Source organism: Euprymna scolopes, chromosome 35 (genome assembly GCF_053919585.1).
Source record: "Euprymna scolopes isolate OS-2025 chromosome 35, ASM5391958v1, whole genome shotgun sequence".
Classification (NCBI taxonomy): domain Eukaryota; kingdom Metazoa; phylum Mollusca; class Cephalopoda; order Sepiida; family Sepiolidae; genus Euprymna; species Euprymna scolopes.
Window position 1 is genome coordinate 73,532,956 of NC_136516.1, and position 21,787 is coordinate 73,554,742.

Here is a 21,787-nt window from a genome sequence, read left to right on the forward strand (position 1 = left end):
GCTAGAACAAAATAAAAAATTGAATATATATACACACACACACACACACACACACACACACACACACACACACACACACACACACACACACACATATATATGTGTGTGTGTGTGTAACTTTTATACACACACACACATATATATATATATGTGTGTGTGTGTGTATAAAAGTTAGGAATTTGAAATTTGTGACTTGAAAAAGTTAAATATCAAATATAGAAGTTTTTAGTACGCAAGACAAAAAATACAGTATAGTAAAATATATTTCCTTAACCCATCAGTTTTCGATATTTATACATCTCCTCGGAGGGAAAATATTAGCAAATATTATAAAAGGTTTGCACCTAATTTGCTAAAGGTGTATATATATACACACATTATAGGAGAAACTGGATTAATGAAAAAGAATTTCAAAAACTACCTAGCAAATACACCCATCCGTTGAGCCTGGTGAATACTAGATGGGTTACGATTTGGGAATTCTAGGCGCTGTGTCTGCTCTCCGCTTATCTCGGAATTTGTTTCCAGTCGTCCTGTACATACACTTCACTTGCTACTGGTGTTTAACAATGTTGTCTCAGGAGAAGTGTTGTTGCAGATTGCGCACCCCTTGCCACAAAAATTTCACGCGCTGGCACCCCTCCGTGGGTATCCATAGTCTGTCAAATATTGAAGGATACCTTTTTGTATACACATATATATGTGCGTTTTCTTAAAACAAATATAGGTTTACAATGTATATATTCAATAAAGCTATTTTAAAATTGTAACGGTTTATTAAATAGATTTATACTTTCAGAGTGTATGTAACTTTATTAAGCATTTAAAAATCACAGGATATACACCTAATTCACATTCATATTATTTAAATTACTGCGTCTTACACGTGTTTCGTTGAATGGCATACACCAAAGAAATCATAAGAGACTTTACATTAGTTCATCAAAGAATAAACTTTACAATTTTTTCCTTGGTTCAAAAAGGAAAAGTAATTTTAAAACGAATTAGAAAAGTTTTAAAAAACATAAAGTACGAAATCCAGTAAAAAAAAAGTTATATATATATATATATATATATATATATGTATATATATATGTGTGTGTGTGTGTGTGTGTGTGTGTGTGTGTGTGTGGTCACACAAGCGAGCCAATATCGTGTTCCTTACAACAATAAGTCGGTTATTAACTAATTTATCATGTATAAATATTTGACAGGTGTGCCATTAGACATAGTTTAAACCTGTAAATTGCTAACCATTTTATTTTATAATTATATACTAGCTGACCTTATCCGCCGCTGATCGTGAGTGTTTGTACACAGTATTATTTGTAAACCTATGGTAATCATTCGCAAAATTACGCTCGAAGTTGTTTTATTTTATATTGTCATTTATATGTATAAATTACTATAGAGCGGTCTCGTCATAGACATAGGTTTGTTTCGATAATCCAACTAAGAGACTAATGTTTATATAAAGCAAAAAGTTTATTTAAAATGAGTGACAGTTACATAAAACACCAGTCGTGATCCCGTAAGGGTCTGAAAGAAAGACACAACTCGGTAATTAGTGGAAGCAAAATACATTGAAAATAAAAGCAGATACAACAAACTACAAGTGTGGGTGTACGTCAGCTCGACTGCCAAGTGTGCATGACTTCTGCATAACCGCTAAGAGAAATATCCTCCCGGTTTTTGTAGTAACTGGAATAGTTCATTGTTATCCATAAGGTGAGCAGCACAACATCAGAGCAACAGTCCACATGTGTACAGGTGTTTGTGTGTATTTTTATGTGTTTGTGCGTTTGTGCATGTGTGCGAAAGAGAAAGACGTAGCTTGTCTCGCAACATCCAGCCACAATGTGTGCGCTGAAAACACTCAGACCTCTCTGTCTGTTTGAAGTCTCGCCAGCCAAAAAGGCATAAAATCTCCGACCGGAAATTATGTATCATCGACTTCCGATTGGAGGTCACCTCTGATTGTTAAGGTGTTATATAACCTTCATCTCAAATACAACTTTTGCCATGTAACATCTTTTTCGATTTCGATTCACAACCCGTGGTAAACAATTGTGAAACTGTGTTGAAGAAGAAGAACCTTCATATTTAAAACTACAACCTTTCTACCTATCATATCATTATCATATACGATCATTCAATTTTCTTTTCGCTTTAGCCATTTCTGTATATTTTGGCTTTATCAGTCATGTTCCTATTCTTTTGGGAACAAAAATAAAATTGCCTGACCGAACATTGTACAGATGTTATATCTTGATCCTAACCTGTTGAAACGCGACTGAACACATGGGAATAAATAACTACAACACAAAAGTAAAATAGAACAGATATATTGAAAGCAAGAAAGTATATACAATATTTACATAGAGTCCATTGGTATAGTCACGGGGCGACCGTCCCTGGAGAAGGTGTCGGCTGGGTAATCGTCGACTCTCGATCTCGTTGTCTCTCTGAGTCTCTCATCGGGTCTCTCCCGTCTTTACGGTACCAACCATATTTATATGGTTGACACTCCACGTATGCTAATCAGGTGGATCTTACCACAACATTACCCAAAAGCCAGATTTATTTGCCTGTCCCCCCTACAGGGGCAAGGTCAGTTTACAGTATGAATCCACTGCTCGTCTAAAATGGGGAACTCCGGTTCGGCTGCAAAATTAATTTTGTATGACCGGTCGGTTTTCAATCACGAATGGGAGCGCCCCAAGCAACAATACAACAAATCACTCTCCTCTTTGAAAGGAAGAGACAAAAGCCAATAAATGCTAAAAAGGTTAAGAAACACAGCCTTCAGGAAAAAGCAAAACAAAAACAAAACAGATTATCTTAATCCGAATCGCATGAACAAACTAAAACAGAACAGTTACTAACCCTGTAGATAAGTTTTAAAGAATAATAGGTTTTAAATGGAATGTCCAGTTAAATTGTTAATTCCTTTAAAATAAAATAAAAATTTGTCTGGAAAATCTATTCACATTCTTAGAAAGAATGCATAATAAAAATATCGGTTAGAGAATTAACAAGTAGGTTAAATTCCTTTGTAAAACAACAAAGAGAATGGGAAATTTCCTGGTCGTCAGAAATGGTTTCAAAACGTGCAAATCGCGCATGTTTGAAACACATGAGTTGTGGTAACGTTGACCAGACATACGTGTGACATCATAGCAGAAATGATTTCTCAATATAGGAAAGGGTTCGAAGTTAGTTAGAGGAGAAAAGAATCAGATTGAGATCAGAGACTCAGAGAAGCAGAGAGGATCAGACCGATTCTCAGTTAGAGTCAGGACACCCTCTTGGAAGCGGGAGGCTTAGAAGGAACCATGTAACAACTTTGAATTCCTGAAGTACAGAATTATTTCCAACCGGTCGAAAAATAAACTATCATCATGTTTTTTATAACTGCCGTCTTTCTGTGTTCATCATTCCAACGAGAAAAGGTAATGTGTTTAATCATTCCAGTATGTATCAATGTATACCACTTCATCCTCTCATCAAAGTATATGCCTTGTGAATATCAACTCTCTTCGTATAAATGTCTTCAACATGTACCTACTGTCACTCTGTCTCCTCTCTAAACGAAAATTTAAAATAGGTGCGATGTCAACTACAAGGAACATTTAATAATATGTGAACAGGCCGTCACGTAAATAATATGTAACCCTTCTAAAACGGATATCATAACAATGTTTAATGTATTTTGTATCTTTTATTTTGCAGGTCACGTAAAGGTTCTATATGCTGGATTATTGGGCAATGTTTTGCGTTTCATGTACATTTCATGGCTGAGAGACCCATGGTGGGTTTTACCATTCGAATTCATTCAAGGTAAGAAACGACATACTATCTGCAAATATATGACCATCTTCCAAAGTTCATTCATTTTTTAAAAATATATTTATCTAGCTTACTAACCTGGGGTTACCCGAGTCTGTATTTTATTCCCAGTGGGTATCGTCAGGCTAAATGAATAGAATTCGTGCTCCTGATGGCTTTTATACAGAGTGTCCCACTTTAAAGTAACCCGACCTCTCCAATCTTTCTATAATCACTATTTATTTTTCAAATTAAGCGGCCTACTATATATATATATATATATATATATATATATATATATATATATATATAGGGTAGCCGACTTAAAATAACCCGATTTCTCTAATCTTTCTCTTAACGACCAACTGACACCACAAGACAAAATGCAAATCCTTTTCCAACAAGATGGCGCTACATGCCACACGTCTCACAGATCACTAACACGAGTTCATGGCATGTTTACGGAAGGGGAAACAATAAGCAAAGTGCTATGGCCACCACGCTCCTCGGACATGTCATCATGTGATTTTCTTCTTTGGGACACTTTAAAACAAAACGTTTATGCAAACAATCCTCACAATCTAGACCAACTAAAGGAGAACATTACCAACGTTATCAGAAGAATCACCAGAGAAGGTCTACATGCAGTAAAACGTTGTTAAACGGGCCCAGAAATGCATATATGTCAACGAGAAGCATCTTTTATAACATTACAGGTAATTTAAACAATAAAAGAATGTGCCTCCGCTCTACTACATTTTTCTGGGATACTTTTAAGTGGGCCACCCTGTATATTTATGTGACGCTTAGTCTATCTAGCTAACGGATCAGATCGTTCTCATCCCTTCTCACAGGTTAATATTTTGATGAGCTTCTCGCAAACAAAGGTCCAGCTTACCTTTGCTTGATATTTTTTTTTTTGGGGGGGGGGTTGTTTTTTATGGGTATGGTGTATTCTTTTCGTGAATGTGCCGAATTAATAGGTGACCTTAGTTTAACGGGATTAAAATTGTTTCTATTCTGCTTATATTATTATTCGGCGCCACTTTAGGTGTTGATTTAATATTGAACACTGTTAAAACTCTATACGCAAAGTATTATATTCTTTACTAGCAGGGACACCCGGCGTTGCCCAGTTGTTTGGAGGTGTGTGTGTAAGCAGGGGGGGAGAGGATAAAGTAAAGAAAAAGCGAAGTAGTAACCCTGTTTAAATATAAAAATAAAAACGATGTTAAACTTCTTTAAAAAGCGGCAAAAAAAATAAACAGCGGAAAAACAAAAAGCATAAATCAGGAAAAAAATGATGGCCGCGTTCGGAAAAACAAAAACACAGCAAAAAGCGAAAAAAAAATGGCATAAATAACCCTTCGATTCGGTTAACTCCATGGTGCGTTTCACCCAGTAGAATTAAAATTCCATTCCAGTTTTTTTTAAGCAACTACGAAGTAAAGAAAACCCAAACCGGTGTTCCTTCGTAACTGTCTCTTGTGGATGATCCCGCAACGGTGTTAAGTGGTGGCGGAGGAAGGAGGAATTTATTAGAGAGAAAAGATTTTACCACTTCCATTGATGTTAATCGATTTTGGCAGTGAACTCTCAGCAGATAGAATATAGGAATCTACGATTATCGAGGAAGTGGATAAGTAATAGGCCTATAACACACTATTGTGCTGCAGTTTGTGCGTATTACATTTGCATGGAATGTCTTGATTTTTAATCCTATTAAGGTCAAAATCAGAAGGAAAATGAGTTCATTTTATATGTATGTATATATATATATACATAAAATAACATTTGTATACAGCAGTTGCGGCAACACTACTACTACTACTACTACTACTACTACTACTACTACTACTACTACTACTATATGTGTATGAATAAAAATGGTACAAATTTGTCTTGTTTTTTTAAAACCTTGAATGGTATTTTTAGCGCTTTATATTAAATGACTTCATGCCTTCTTTCTAACTATTTCTATATAAAACAAACAATAATTTCGACGTTAAACTCCATCAAAGAGAGAGAGAGAGAGAGAGCGAGCGAGAGAGCGAGAGAGCGAAAGAGAGAGAGAGAGAGAGAGAGAGAGAGATAACACAGTTATTTAATTATATAAAAAAAAATCTTTACTATTATATAAAAAGAACTTTGTGTCTGTGTGTCTGTTTTTTTTCTTTTTTTTTAAATTTTCTTTCTTTAAAGATTGTAACGCTGGGTATGGGGCAGCCAAGCCAGCTACCAACATTCCCCTTCTTTTTATTGAAACCAACTGAGAGCTCTTTTAGTATCCTCGTTGCTCCCTTAAGTGCAATTGTCTGGCTGTTTGCCTATGTGTGCCATTTTTTCTTTTGAAATATACTTTATATGCCTGTTCTCAGATAGGCTTTGCATCGGAATGTCTTCGATAAGTAGCGATAATCGAAAAAAAATTAGACGATGAAGGAACAGGTGATTTTGACTAAAGTCAACGCCTTATACATTCGATTTGAGAAGTTTTATTATCGCATGAACAGAATGGCCCGCCATATGGAATCAACAATAAGTTCTTTGATATAACAGGGACGCGTTCGAAATGGATGTTTCTGTTTAGAGCACAACTGGAGTATGATACTTAACGTTTGTATTTTAAACTTCAATGCAAGTCATTATATATAAAAATAATTTTTATAAATTGAACAGTAGATTCTCTACAGTGCAATGTAGACCATAATGAATTGTGGACTAAGTCACGGACGTAAGGCAAGTGAAGCATCTTCCTGGTGTACCGCGGCGGGTCCCTTACTAGAGCAGGAAATTTATTTGATTGAAGTATGGACAATTTCACCGATTTTGATGACAATACAAATATGGGAGAGTGAAACATTCGTTAATGATCATTCAATCCCGGACAACGTCGGATATCCCTGCTAGACAACAAATAAATAAAATAGCTATATTCAGTAGAAATCGGTTTAAAAAGGATTTTTTTTTGAGTTTCCACGAAGACCTCTCAGTGAAGCCGGTGTTAAAATGACGTTACGCACTACCATATAGTTGTGGTGTTGCTTTTGTGGAATGTATAAATTTCATTTGTCCCTCGAAAACTCTGGTAATTGATTTCCACGTGTTATTTTGAGAATAAAGTAACCACAAGACCGACACGAAAGCATATATGAACGAGTTTAGCTTTCAGGGAACATTAGTTCGTACATTTTCACTCTTTCGCTACCAGACCAGGCTGTCTGAAGGTACTGGGTTTCTGACTTAAAATGTTAAAAATATTGATGTTATTGTTCTTCTATACCTTGGCAAAACTCAATCATGTTCTGCAAAGTAAAGTAGTTTTCTCCACAAACATCCAAACCAAGCCAAACCAAAGCTAACACCATGAATATATATTAGAAGATGTACCTATTTACAATACCTCCGCACGGGACAGAGTTAGACACCAGGGTCGTTTTTTAACTTGGATAAAAGGTACAAAAATAAAAATTGTCTCAGTCGTGAAGGATTTCTCCTCCACTGAAAGAGAACGAGAAATGGAAGTGCCGCATTTGAAGAACAGATACTACACTTTGCATTTATTTGCTTCCCCGCTGAGCAAATTAGGCAGGAGACCGTTTTTTAATGTGGAGATAGGGGGAAGGGGGAGGGAGAGAGGGGATCCAGCTCCCGAGAGGTGGGAAGTGGGAGCTGGATTAGAAACTGTTGGTATGAAGGGTTACCCCTTAAGTGACCAAGGTCAGATATGTGTTTATTTATTTGCTTCCCCACTGAGCAAATTAGGCAGGAGGCCGTTTTTAATGTGGAGATAGGGGGAGGGGGGAGGGAAATGGGGATCCAGCTCCCGAGAGGAGGGAAGTGGGAGCTGGATTGGAAACTGTTGGTATGAAGGGTTGCCCCTTCAGTGACCAAGGTCAGGTATGTGGGGTTACCCCCACATATGGTCTTTGCTAGTCATAGCTTTGCAGCATCTGCCGGAACAGATGGTATTTATTTGCTCCCCCACAGAGCAAATTAGGCACAAGGCCGATTTTTAATGTGAGGAGTCAAGGGAGGGGGAAGGGAAAAAGGGGACCAGCTCCCGAGAGGTGGGAAATGGGAGCTGGTTAAAGGTCAAGCATGTGGGGTTGCCCCCACATCTGGTCTTTGCTAGTCATAGCTAGTCATAGCTTGCAGTATCTGTCGGAACAGATGGTATTTATTTGCTCCCCCACTGAGCAAATTAGGCACAAGGCCGTTTTTAATGTGAGGTAAAAACCAGCTCCCCTAAAAGTAGGACAAAAAGGGGGCACTCTGGTTACCAAAAATAATAATTGTCCCAGTATAGAGGGTTTCCCCTCCATTGACTGGTACAAATTATCTTAAGTGCAGTATCTGTCGGAACAGATACTACACTTTGATCTTGGCCAAAAAGCCAAGTAGTTAGGGACGTTTACCAAAAATGACCGGATTCGGCATTAAATAAACTGAAAAGAATTGATATGCCGTAAAACAAAACAACCAAGCCAAACACCATGAATAAATATTTGAAGATATAAAGAACTTGAAGCATAAAACTGTTTGTAAAATTATTGGATTCGGTGTTAAATAACCGGAAAAGGGTTGATATGCCGCAAAACAAAACAACTAACCAAATTATTTTGACTCATAACTGATGCGAGGGGAACTTCAGAGTAAACACGGTTCAATATCAGCCCGACCGTCCTAGACGTCTCCCACCTAATCATAAGTAATTGACTTCGTTGGGAGACTTACTATAAAAACGTTTGAAAAAGGGCGGTATTTATTTTCTTCCAACTGCAGGAAGATGTAACACAAGGCCACGAAAGTAGGAGATAAAAAGAGTCAGCACAGGTGAAGGGTGGTGCACTTTAGCTCGATAAAATAACCATGAACAATCCATCGCTATCATGCCTAGAATCCAAACGTAATATTCAAAATTTTATTTTTACATAATTTATATATATATATATATATATATATATATATATATATATATATATATATATATATATATATATATATATATAAAACAGAATTGATTTGAGAATTGATTTTTTTTAATTTGGTATGAATGTGGTATTATGGTGACCGAGAACTCTCACTAGGAATATCTTAGATAAAGGTATAGTGAGACGGATGTCCATAGGTTCCCCTCACTTTTTTGATTGGCCTTGTGCCTAATTTTGTTTTGGAAACATTTTGTTTCGTAAATAAACCTAAACGTAGATTCCATGAACAAGACTTCTTTCTTAGAACTGCACGCCTGTGGAACTCTCTTCAGATTGTCTGCTTTCCAGCTGACTACAATCTGATTGTCTTCAAGTCCAACGTAAACAAGTTTTTGATGAACCGTCCCCCTAAGTAATCCAATTTACAAAATTCCCACTACTAATATTTACTACGCTATAATCATATTGACTAATGTATACCTATTAACCCTTATCCTCGAGTGGCCTTCGAGCCTTGATAAGTGGTGATTCCTGTGTAAAAACAAAACCAAAACAAAAAAAAAAACTATTTTGTTTTTCAAAACATAAATCAAAGTGTAGTACCTATTCTGACATTGTGCCTTAATTTCTGTCTTTTTATACTGAGGCAATATTCATTTTTGTTCTAATCCAAAGCGCCCCTTTTTTGAGGGTCTGGATTTCCCCCATATTAAAAAGTGGTTCTCCTCACGTGGATGAGCGCTAATAAATATGGACTGGTCTTTATTCCCTAGTAGAGACGCCTCAGGTGATCAGCAAGAAATCAAACATTTTTAAAGAGATAAGGTTCATCTCGTTGGGAACTGGGAAGATTCACCTCGTTGAACTTATAATAACTATACTCCAACCCTACAACGCAGAGATAACTGGTTTTAGAGCGATCCAACCTGATGAGAGCTCAACTGGTACGACATTTAAGTAAAGGTTGTCGCTGTGCTTAGTCGGTTGAGTTAAGTCCCTTTATTTCTTTCGTGAAAGATGAATCTATCCTAATTGCACGCGTTTCTTAGTCGGCCAACTTTTCAACCACATCGTTTCGCGTTCTATTGTGATAATTGAACGGCGTCTTTTAGATCCACTTCTTCACTTCTATATGTAATTTCCTGGTTGACTTTAACGACTGAAAAAATGTCCTTTGTTCGAGTAGACATGGGCAGAGCAATTACACAAGAAAGCGTTTTCCTGACTTACGTGACTGAAGAGCGCCGATGGCCGCTTCAAGCTTTACAACTCCTCAATTAATTACATTGTAGAAACGAGGGTGAATTTTGTATGGAACAAGACGCTGTTCGCAAATATGTACACTAGCCTATCAATTGATTCATTTTCTGCCATATTCGATAAAGCACCGGACCCGTTGAAAGCAGCATGATGCATTCCTATTAGGTGACTCTACACAGAAACACGTTGCGTACATAAAATCATTGTGCAAATGGAATTAACGTAATTTTCATTATTGAAATGTTTAAAGAAAACTAACAAAGTAGAAAAAAAAACCCTAAGATCGTTGGAAATTTAATGGATGGTTGTTGTTTTTGTTTTACGGCATATCAACCCTTTTCGGGTTATTTAATGCCGAATCCAAAGATTTTGAAGAAAAAATTTTTTAATAGAATATATTTGTTGTTTTCAAGTCGGTTTCTATTTAACCCATAGTTGGAACCCTAACAGGTACTACCACTCCGGGTCAGAGTGGACCTGGGAGCAATGGTAATTAATGGGTGGCTCCACACTCCCCAAAGCCCGCAAGCTAGGGCCTCACCACTGGATATAGTTTAAGGTCATATCCAGGACCCCCATTGAGAGACTTTTACCCTCTGCGGGAGGGGGGGCAGTCGGTGTATTCTAATGCCCCACCGACAGGGCCGAAATTTAATGGAACCAGAATAATAAACTATAGTTTTAGCATGATAGAATATATTTTATTCTACCATGCTAAAACCGTTGTTCATTATTACCCTAATAATTTAACTAAAAAAAATAAAAGACGCATTTTAAAGCACGATCGTCAAAACGCCCACATGTTAAAAACCCGGGATTCATAATACCTGGACACGGAGTCCGAATCATCCAACCGAGGTATTGTTAGGTACAATAGAACTCCGGCATTAAAAATTAGTAACAAAATACAGAACAGTATATAATACGCATGTATGTAACCAAATAAAATTATAAATAGCACCGTAAGACGGGGAAATACCGTAACCAGGGGTCGGGGAAAATCATATTTCACATGGTAACTTGATAAACTGTATCCTAGGGCCACCGTATCCTGGAGTTCTACTGTAATTTCAATACGTACGAGTGTATGAATATAAAACGTACATATGTTTATGAATATTGAACACATGAACACATTTATTCATATATATATATATATATATATATATATATATATATATATATATATATATATATATATATATATATATCACAACGGTTAGAAGCTCTAACTGTCGTTTGGGCGATCGGGTTTCGATCCTGGCTTGAGGTAGTTACTTGTCTAGCCGCACTGATGAGCTGTGAAACAGCGAAACAGTACTGTATGTGGATGACTATAATGCTCCCTATCTTAGGTTGAGCATATTGGGAAGTGATATACAAATTACCATTAGCGTATGAAGCGATGCGGTTTGTGTAAATAAATTGAGCTTAGGTATTTGGACAATGTCAAAACGTTGTTAATTCACTGCCCGCATAGCAGCAGCCGTATAACGCAACGGTTAGAAGCTATGGCCGTCGTTTGGGCGATCGGGTTTCGATACTGGCTTGAGGTAGTTGCTTAGTTAGCCGCACTGAAACAGCGAAACGGTACTGTATGTGGATGACTATATATATAGTTTTTTTATTAATGAGTTTAACTTGTTTAAAGTTATATATATATATATATATATATATATATATATAATGAGTTTAACTTGTTTAAAGTTATATATATATATATATATATATATATATATATATATATATAACTTTAAACAAGTTAAACTCATTAATAAAAAAAACTCTCGGCGAAGAAGTCTTACTTCTTGGATCAGGACTCATTCCAAACTAAAATACAAGTAAACAACAGAAAGGATTTCACAATTCATTCTCTTTAATCAGAAAACAGAACTTGAATTTTAAAATCATTTAATTAATAAATCAAATCACATTTTTATGCTGACGACGCCACACTCTATGGAAACACATTAAAATCAGCAATGACCAAGATATTTCTGATACTCTCTCTCCTGATCTTAAGAACGTCGTGCAATGACAAAAAGGTGCATCGAAAACCACGTTTGTCTTCTTTCATCATAATCGCTCTGACCCCCATCATGCTCCAATTAAAATGAATGGCTCTTGTCTAAGGAAAGCTTCATTCCTTGACAATCTTTTGAGACTGACCTTCACTTCTAATCTGAAATTGCTGGGAAAAGAGTTTGATCACATTATCACTCCAGTAAGTATCTCACTGCTTATGCAATACTCTATCTGTTCAAGAGCCAGGTCCGACCTAAAATAGCGTACTGTTGCCACATCTGGACAGAAACTGCTCGGCGCGCCCTATCCAGCCTTGATAGAGTTCAAAATCGACTTCGAAACCTAGTAAGCATTATCATTTTCTCTTCCCTGCAACCTCTTTCCCACAGAAAATACCTTACGAGCCTGTCTTCTTTATCGTTATTTTTATGGCAAATGCTCGGCTGAACACCTATCTATGGTCGCCCCTTGCGAAACTTTCACAGAAAGCATTCGACTAGCTACATATATATATATAGGATTTCCCTCACTCTCTATTTGTGCAAATCTAAACGCAGATCTTATGAACGAAGCTTCTTTCCCAGAACTACCTGCCTGTGGAACACTATTCTGCTGGTCTGCTTCCTGGTTGAATACAACATGATGGCCTTCAAATCTAATGTAAACAAGTTCTTGTTGAACCATCCTCATAAATAATCAAATTCTATGCAATTTACACCATTAAGGATTACTATACTATCTTCTACATTCACACGGCATAATCACGTTGACACACCGGTTCCCGTTGGATCACCGAAGTTAAGCAACGTTGAATCTGGTCAGTACTAAATGGGTGACAATTTGGGACTTTCAGGTGCTGTATGTGCTCTCCGTTTATCTCGGCATTGTTTCCAGTCATCTTGGTCTTCTTCTTGCCATTGGACTCAAACAGTGCCGATTCAGGAGAGGTGTGGTTCGAGATTGTGCAACCCTTGCCTCATAATTACACGCGCTACTGCCCCTAAGGAGTATCCTTTGTCTTTCAAGATTGAACAGAAGCATGACCATGGACTCTACATTATTAACCTTTATACTCGAGTGGCTTTCAGCCCTTGATAAGTGGTGACTCTCAAGTAATTGAATGATGTTACATAAAAATGACGTTATGCGTTCGGGAGGACGGAACAAAATTTCTAGTTAGTACAAATCTGGAAGCAAGACAGGCAAGATGAGTCTGTAAAATCTAAGTGAATGTTGCCTCGAGACTCTGCGCGTGTATCGCTATTATTAGGAAAAAAAATTAATAAAATTAAGTAAAAAATAATTTACGTGGTCTCTACCCCAAACAGTAAACTTTTTTAATAAAACCTGGAAATTCATTAAATATCCATGGTATTTTCACGTATGAGTAAATTCGTCTTAAATTAAATAAAACATCAAGAATCACGATGAGGGATCACGACCCCACGCATGAAAAAGCGACGACTAAAAAAAAAAAAATGGAAAACCAGCAACCACGCACGTATGTAAAACCGGATATGTGCGCAAGTACGCATTTATATAAAAGAATACATATACGAATTATTTAACGTTTAAAACAATGGGTGCATAATATAAGACCCCCAACTTCAATTCTTCCTTTCCCTTGCCACATTATTTCGATACATTTCGACAGTGTTCTCTTTTTTTCCTAATTCTTTAATGTCATACTAACTGAATATACTACTTAACGCATGTGTAGTTATATGCGCATGGTTGTCGGCCATTTTGAAAAAAAAAAGATGTTTAAAATCACGGCGTCGAAAGCGTCAAAAATGTGGCGATTCAAATTAGATTGACCTTGAAGTTAATCAAATACACTTTTAACGACGTCTAATTTTAACGACGTTTTAATTTCATGGAGATAATGAGTTTTAACTTTGAGAGTTTCGCAAAACAAATAAAAATAAAATTAATTTGAACAATTGAATAAAACTTTGAATGTTTTCTAGAATCTCCTTCGTGCATCGTTGAAATGTTACGAAAAAACTATTTTGCCTCTTTGCTCCCTATTTCCGAAATGTATCAGCTTGCAGAAATTTAAATGTAATATGAACAAACACTTTGCTAAACAACACTCCAACCAGGATACACTATTTAAATATGAATCCTGATCATAGTTATAATATGCCTTGATTGAGGTGAATGAATAAAAGATTAAAAAAAATAAAAAATTCAAAACGTAAGTTATACTTACGTAGCGTTTGTTTTGTTTAAACATTTAAAAACTTAAGTTATACAGCTTCTACCATATACTTAAATTTAAAATGAGTTGTCACATCGCTGATTGTTTTTTGTTTTTGGATAAATATTTAAAAATGCTTTATATCAGCAGTTGCCTGAGTCGGACTAAACAAACTTTTGGCAAAATACGTTATTATAATGCAAAACAAACAAACGAACAACAAAAATAAAATTAAAAACACAAACAAACAACAAAAAAAAAAAAAAGCAAGTGGCATTCACAAGAGGATTGAACTTGCGAAGTAAGAAATTTCCAGGGAATATCAAATACAAGCTGCCACCAGTTGTATGAATATCCCGTCAAGAGAGGCAACGATGTTAGGTTTGTGCAGTTTTTGCATGGAAGATGCGACGCTCTTTTAAATACAGCGTCTGGTATGTCAAAATTATCACCCATCTGGTACTAGCCAGATTAAACCTTGCCTAACTATGGTGATCTACCGAAACTTCACGCATAACTGCGTAGCTTAATTGCCATATATATTTTCATAACTTACTATATATATATACCATACACACACATACACACACATACACACACAGATATCCAGCTTTATATTATATATATATATATATATATATAGTAATTTATATTAGTAATTTATAAAATATATATGGCGATTAAGCTACACTGAATATTCGGCGTTTCATCCACTCTAGGACTCCTCAGGCTTATGCGCGAATTCTGTGGTTGTTTATCGTTTTTATATGCTCCTCTCCAATTGAGATTTTAGTTAGCCAATCAACTTTTTAGTATCCACCGCACCTCTTCGTATCAGCCAATGGGCATGCATTTTATTGGACAAAGGATCTGTTTTAAAACTAGGTTAGTGTTTTTTTATTGTTGGTTTACATATAAATATATATATATGTGTACATACATATATGCACATATATATACATATATATATATATATATATATATATATATATATATATATATATATATATATATATACATACATATATGTGTGATTGTTTATGTATATTCATTTTTATTTAATTTATTTATTTGTTTATTTCCTATTGTTTTTGTTAGTTTTAAAACTATTTTGTATCGCTATCCTAGAGTAAATTTTATTTTGTGAACACAGTTATTTGCTATTTCTCTTCTACAGTTTAATAGATGTTGGGGTTCTTTAAAGTACAGGATAGCAAATTTTTCATGAAGGCATAATCTACATGGGTCGTCTAGATGCCTACACGTGGTAGCTTGTCTTATTATTTTCCATTCGACTACCGGCGAATGTCCGCTTTCTTTGAGTTCCCAGTATTTATTCGTTAGTGTTGTTTTTCTACGGTGTTTTTTATTGTTGAATGTACTTTTGTGATCATAGTATCGGTTTTTGAAATCCAAGGAAGTCATGCCTACGTAATATTTCTTGTTATTCGGGTTTTCTTTCGCAAATATAATTGTCTGATAAACTACGCTTTTGGTTAGACATTTATTTTGAACTGGGCAAAGTGTGCGGTGTCTACAGTTGCATTTATCTGGTTCGTTATTAGTATTTTTTATTTATAGTATGGTTGTTCTTGTCCGGAGTTGGTTTATTATTATTATTATTATTATTATTATTATTATTATTATTATTATTATTATTATTATTATTATTATTTCTGCTAGTGTTAGTTTTATTTTTGTCATGGTGTTTACTTTTTATTGTTTATTTTGTTGTTTTTTACATTGTTATTATTTAGTATTTTGTTATTATGTGCTTTAATTATCATCTCTAAATTTTCGCAACAACTGTAGGATAACTTTAAGGTATTTTTATTGAAGATTTTGTGTAAGGGGTTGGTTGCGGGAAAGTGTTTTTCAATAAGATCTAGAAATTTCTTGCCAAGTTTTGTTTTTAACATTTGGGCCGTATACCAAATTATAGTTCTTTTTCTTCTATTTTTAATTTTATTATAGTTATTGGTGTTTTGTTGCTTATATTTGATATAGATAATTTCGTATCCACTATTTTTTAGGGCTGTTTCGTAGATATTGGTTGACCTGTTAAATGCATTTTCATCGCTTGAGTTATTACTGAGTCTACTTACGATCGAGTTAGGAATCTGTTTTATAATTAATGGTGGGTGATTGGACTTAGGGTTTACGTATATTGGAGCAGTGTTATCTTTTAAGTAGGGTTCATATGTGTTTTTATCTAAATTTAACGTGACGTCCAGGAAGTTTGTTATTTTTATGTTAGCTAATACGTCTACTTTTAGGCCTAATTTTTGACTTTCTTGTGTATGATTTTCTTAAAGTGATCTGCCTTGACTTTGTTGGAGTTTTTTATTATAGCTAGTCCGTCATCTCTATATAGGCCAATATCCGTAGTATCGAATATTCTTGTGAGGGTATATAGAATGAATAATCCCACAAGATCTGATGCGTCTACCGAATCCCTGGCACCAAACGCCAAATCAAACGAAATTTTCATTTTAGTTTTTATCCATTGGTTATTGTTATTTATTAAAACTGATTTTCTACATTTTTTAATGATGTTGATTTCTTCCGAGGATATATCAGTGTATGCCTCGCGAAATTCTAGGGCAATGTTAAAAAGTTCTTCGGATATCGAGGGATAAAAGTCTATGATGTCAAACTGTATAAACGTACATTTATCTTTGTTTTCTATATTTTTAAACCACATTTGATTTAGGCACAGATAAAGAGTGGGGGAATTTTTTCACAGTTGATTCAGCTAGACGGGTGTTTTTCGTGAAAGATTGGCGAGGGGGGCGAGGGATTGGAGCTCAGACGAGCACCTGCCATGGAAATAACGATAAAACAAGGATAGGCTCGCAACGTCTTTTCTGTGGGAGAGAGGTTGCAGGGTAGAGAAAACGGCATCCCCCACTAAGCCACGAAGTCTATTTTGTACTCTGTCAAAGCAGGATAGGCTGTTTTTAGCAGCTCCTGCCCAGATATGGCAGCAGTACTCCATCCTTGGACGTACTTGGCTTTTATATAGATAGAGAATTGCATCAGTAGTGAGATATCTTCTGGAGCGGTAGAAGGATCCCACCATCTTTCCAGCGACCTTGGCAACAGACTTGATGTACGTGTTCCATTTCAGATCAGGAGTAAAGGACAAACCCAGAAGTGTGTCAAAACACGGGGCCTCACCCAGACGAGAGCCATCTATCCCAATTGATGTCAGATGGGGATCAGAGCGTTGATGATGTAAGGATAGGAGTTTGGTTTTGGATGCATTAAAGGTAACCAGCCACGTCTTCCCCCACTGAACCACACACTCGAGATCAGAGGAGAGAGCTTTGTCATTTACGGCCTTTGATGTGTTGCCGTAGATTGTCGTGTCATCAGCATAGATGTCAATGAATGATTTAAGTATGTGTTTAGGGAGGTCATTGATGTAGATCAGGAAGAGAGTTGGGCCCGGGATTCACCCCTGAGGGACTCCAGCATTTATGTAATAAAGTTCCTATGACATTTATTCTTTATCTTCTTAACTATATATATATATATATATATATATATATATATATATATATATATATATATATATATATATATATATATATATATAAATAAAACATAAAAAAAGATAAAAATTACAAAAAGTTTACCAAGGTAATAAAAATGGTAAACTTAAAATATATTATAAATATTAAAGAGTTAATATTTACAAGTAAAGTAATCTCAACCAGCTCAATAAAACCGAAAAGGAAATAGAGCTTATAATATGAACAAATGATTAATAAATATGTTAAAAGACATCTTGAAAAAGAATTAAAAACATATTTAATTTTAAAAAAAGGAAGCACAAGATAAGTGGATAGTCCTTAATCCGCGGAGTTTCGAAGAAATACTCTCCTTCTCATCAGAGGGCAGGAATTAGCAAAATGCAGGATCGGATTTTGCATATAAAAGTATTTAATGAAACTACAAGTAAGTCAAAGATCTTACTTGGTTAAAAAAGGGTGGGGTAAGGGGAACAGGAGGCAAAAGAAAAATAATAAAAAGATTTCACATGAATGGATAGTCCGGTGAAGGGTAAAAATCCAAAAATGGTAAAATCCAAAACGGTCGAATTTAAAATTTCAATCCAATGGGTAAATTCCAAATGGTCCAAAATCATCCAAAAGGCAGAGTTCCTTGGAAAACAGCGCAAATGGAATGAATTCCAAATCATTAAAAGAAAAGCACTAGAGATAATATTTAAAACATGTCTGTCAAGGCTGGATGAATCAAAAAAATTTTTTTGATTCATCCAGCCTTGACAGACATGTTTTAAATATTATCTCTAGTGCTTTTCTTTTAATGATTTGGAATTCATTCCATTTGCTGATGAGGAGAGTATTTCTTCGAAACTCCGCGGATTAAGGACTATCCACTTATCTTGTGCTTTCTTTTTTAAAAAAGGAAGCACAAGATAAGTGGATAGTCCTTAATCCGCGGAGTTTCGAAGAAATACTCTCCTTCTTTTTTTTTTTTTTTTTTTTTACAAAGGCGTCACCACATTATCAAGGCCCAGAGGCCACTCAAGGATAAGGGTTAAAGAGTGTACAGTAGAAATTGGACAATATAGTAATCATTAGTAATGAAAATTTGGTAAATTTAATAACTTATATGGAACGGCTCATCAAGAACTTATTTACTTTGGACTTGAACACAACCATACTGTAGTCAGCCGGAAAGCAGGAAAACGGAAGACAATTCCACAGGCGTGCAGTTCTAAGAAAGAAGCTTTGTTCATGGAATCTACGTTTAGGTTTAGGCACAGATAAAGAGTGGGGGAAATTATTGATAGTGTTTACAGCTAGACGAGTGTTTCTTGTGAAAGTTTGGCGAGGGGGGACCATAGATTGAAGCTCAGTTGAACACTTTCCATGAAAATAACGATACATCAGAGACAAACTCGCATCATCTCTTCTGTGAGATAGAGGTTGCAAGGAGGAGAAAAGGACATCTCCTACGAGGCTACGAAGTCTATTTTGAACTCTATCAAGGCAGGACAAGTCCTTTCTAGCAGCTCCTGCCCAGATGTGGCAACAGTATTCCATCCTTGGACGTACCTGGCTCTTATATAGGTAGAGAATAGCATCAGCAGTGAGATATCTACTGGATAGATAGAAAGATCCCACCATTTTTCCAGCGGCCTTGGCAACAGATTTGATATACGTGTTCCATTTAAGATCAGGAGTAATGGTCAAGCCCAGAAGCTTGTCAAAACTTGAGGCCTCCTGAAGACGAGAGCCATTCATTTCAATTGATGACAAATGTGAATTAGAATGTTGATGATGTAAAGAGAGAAGCTTGGTTTTAGATGCATTAAAAGTAACCAGCCACTCCTTTCCCCATTGTACTACGTGCTCAAGATCAGAGGAGAGAGAATTGGAGATAACTTGCTCGTTTACTGTCTTAGATGTGGTACCATAAATGGTAGTGTCGTCAGCATAAATGTCTACAAATGATGTAAGGATATGATTTGGAAGATCATTAATGTAGATCAGGAAAAGAGTTGGGCCCAGGATGGATCCCTGAGGGACACCGGCATTAATACTGTGAGCTTCTGATTTTTGCCCCTCAACTACTACTCTTATGAACCTATCAGAAAGAAATGATTTAATAATTGAGAAGACTTTTCCAGCTATATCATAGCTAGCGATCTTATGAAGTAAACCTTTATGCCATACCCTATCAAAGGCTTTAGATATGTCAAGAGCAATTGCCCTAGAAAGATTGCCACCGTCGAGAGATTTGCTAATCCTATGCGATATAACTGTAAGGACATCTGCTGTAGATCTAGCAGAACGGAAACCATATTGAGTGTCACTAAGAAGGTTATTTTTGTTGAGATGTTTGATTACGTCTGTATTTAACACAGATTCTAGCAACTTACTCATGACGCACAGGAGACTTATTGGCCTGTACTGAGAGGGGGATGAGCGATCACCTGAATTCTTAAATACAGGGCATACTGATGAGATTTTCCAGGGAGATGGGAAACTATTCTCCTTAAGACAACGTTTAAACAGTTTTGTAAGTATGGGCGCTAATTCAGGTTGAAGTTTTTTGAGTACTATAATTGGAATACCATCAGGGCGAGTTGCTTTACTCGAATCAAGGTTTTTGATTAGCTTCGCAACATCACATACAGATATACGTATATCACATAGCGTGTTTTCTGATACAGGAGGAAATATTGGGGGTTGGCGGTCTTGGTCGCAAAGGGTAGAATTAGCTGCAAAGTTCTTGACAAAGAGTTTGGCTTTGTCTGATGCTGACGAGATTACCTCAGGTCCATTGATAATAGTTGGGATGGAGCACACGCTTCTGTTCAGGATTCTGTTTGCTATTTGCCAAAACTGGTGGGAACCAAGCCGCTGCTCAGCTACTTTGGACTTAACAGATTGAGCATACAACACTCTTGCGTTCCTTATTACTTTCTTACAATGGTTGCTGGCAGTCCTGAAAACGGCTTTAGTTTCCATACATCTATTACGTTTGAAGCAGTGGAAAAAGTGATTTCTGTGCGCAATGGCAGCAGCACATTCTGGAGAGAACTATGGCTGGCTGTTAGGTTTTTGCTGAAACTTTTTAGAGGGTATGAAATGGTCAATACCTACAATTAACCATTCAGTTAGGTCTAATACTATAGAGGACACATCCTTTTTAAACATGGAATGCAGAGGTAGATCAGATATAAATGTACGGAAGCTATCCCAGTCAGCCTTAGTGTATCGATATACTGTACGAAGAAGAGGTACGTCTGGGGACTTATTACATTTCATTTTTATCTTGATTGATACAACAGAGTGGTCGGAAGATCCAAGAGGCGACAAAACAGAAACTGAACATAGTTCAGGGCAAGTTGTGAGAAAAAGGTCTAGTCGGCTCGCATACTGGCCGTCATTATCGGGCACACGGGTAGGTTTCTGAACAATCTGAGTGAGGTCATTTTGCATATAAAAGTATTTAATTAAACTACAAGTAAGTCACAGATCTTACTTGGTTAAAAAAAGGGTGAGGTAAGGGGAATAGGAGGTTAAAGAAAAACGATAAAAAGATTTCACATGAATGGATAGTCCGGTGAAGGGTAAAAAATCCAAGAATGGTAAAATCCAAAACGGTCGAATTTAAAATTTACAATCCAATGGGTAAATTCCAAATGGACCAAAATGATCCAAAAGACAGAGTTCCCTGGAAAAAAGCGCGAATGGAATGAATTCCAAATCATTAAAAGAAAAAGCACTAGAGAGAATATTTAAAACACGTCTGTCAAGGCTGGAGGAATCAAGTAAATTAAGGTTTAAAAAAAAAAAACCCCGAAAACCGGTGAAAGTTTAAATTTGAAAAGCAAAGTCAAATTGACCCAGACAAAAAGCGCGAAAGTTAGCGTTATAATTAGGTCAACTTAGATATGCACGTGAAAGTCCCAGAATTAAATTAAGAAAACTGGTCAGAAGAACAAATAAACAGCTAAGTTTATGAAGTTTTTTTTTTTTTAAATATAATAGAC

At 36.1% G+C, this 21,787-nt stretch overlaps 1 protein-coding gene across 1 annotated transcript in view; it reads left to right on the plus strand.

The window, feature by feature from the left end:
• Positions 1–21,787, plus strand: part of LOC145259930 (major facilitator superfamily domain-containing protein 6-like) — a 387,142-nt gene that overhangs the window by 182,294 nt on the left and 183,061 nt on the right. The window contains exon 2 of the mRNA XM_080117890.1: positions 3,733–3,840. Coding sequence (XP_079974016.1) covers positions 3,733–3,840 — 108 coding nt within the window. The remainder of the gene's footprint in view (positions 1–3,732; positions 3,841–21,787) is intronic.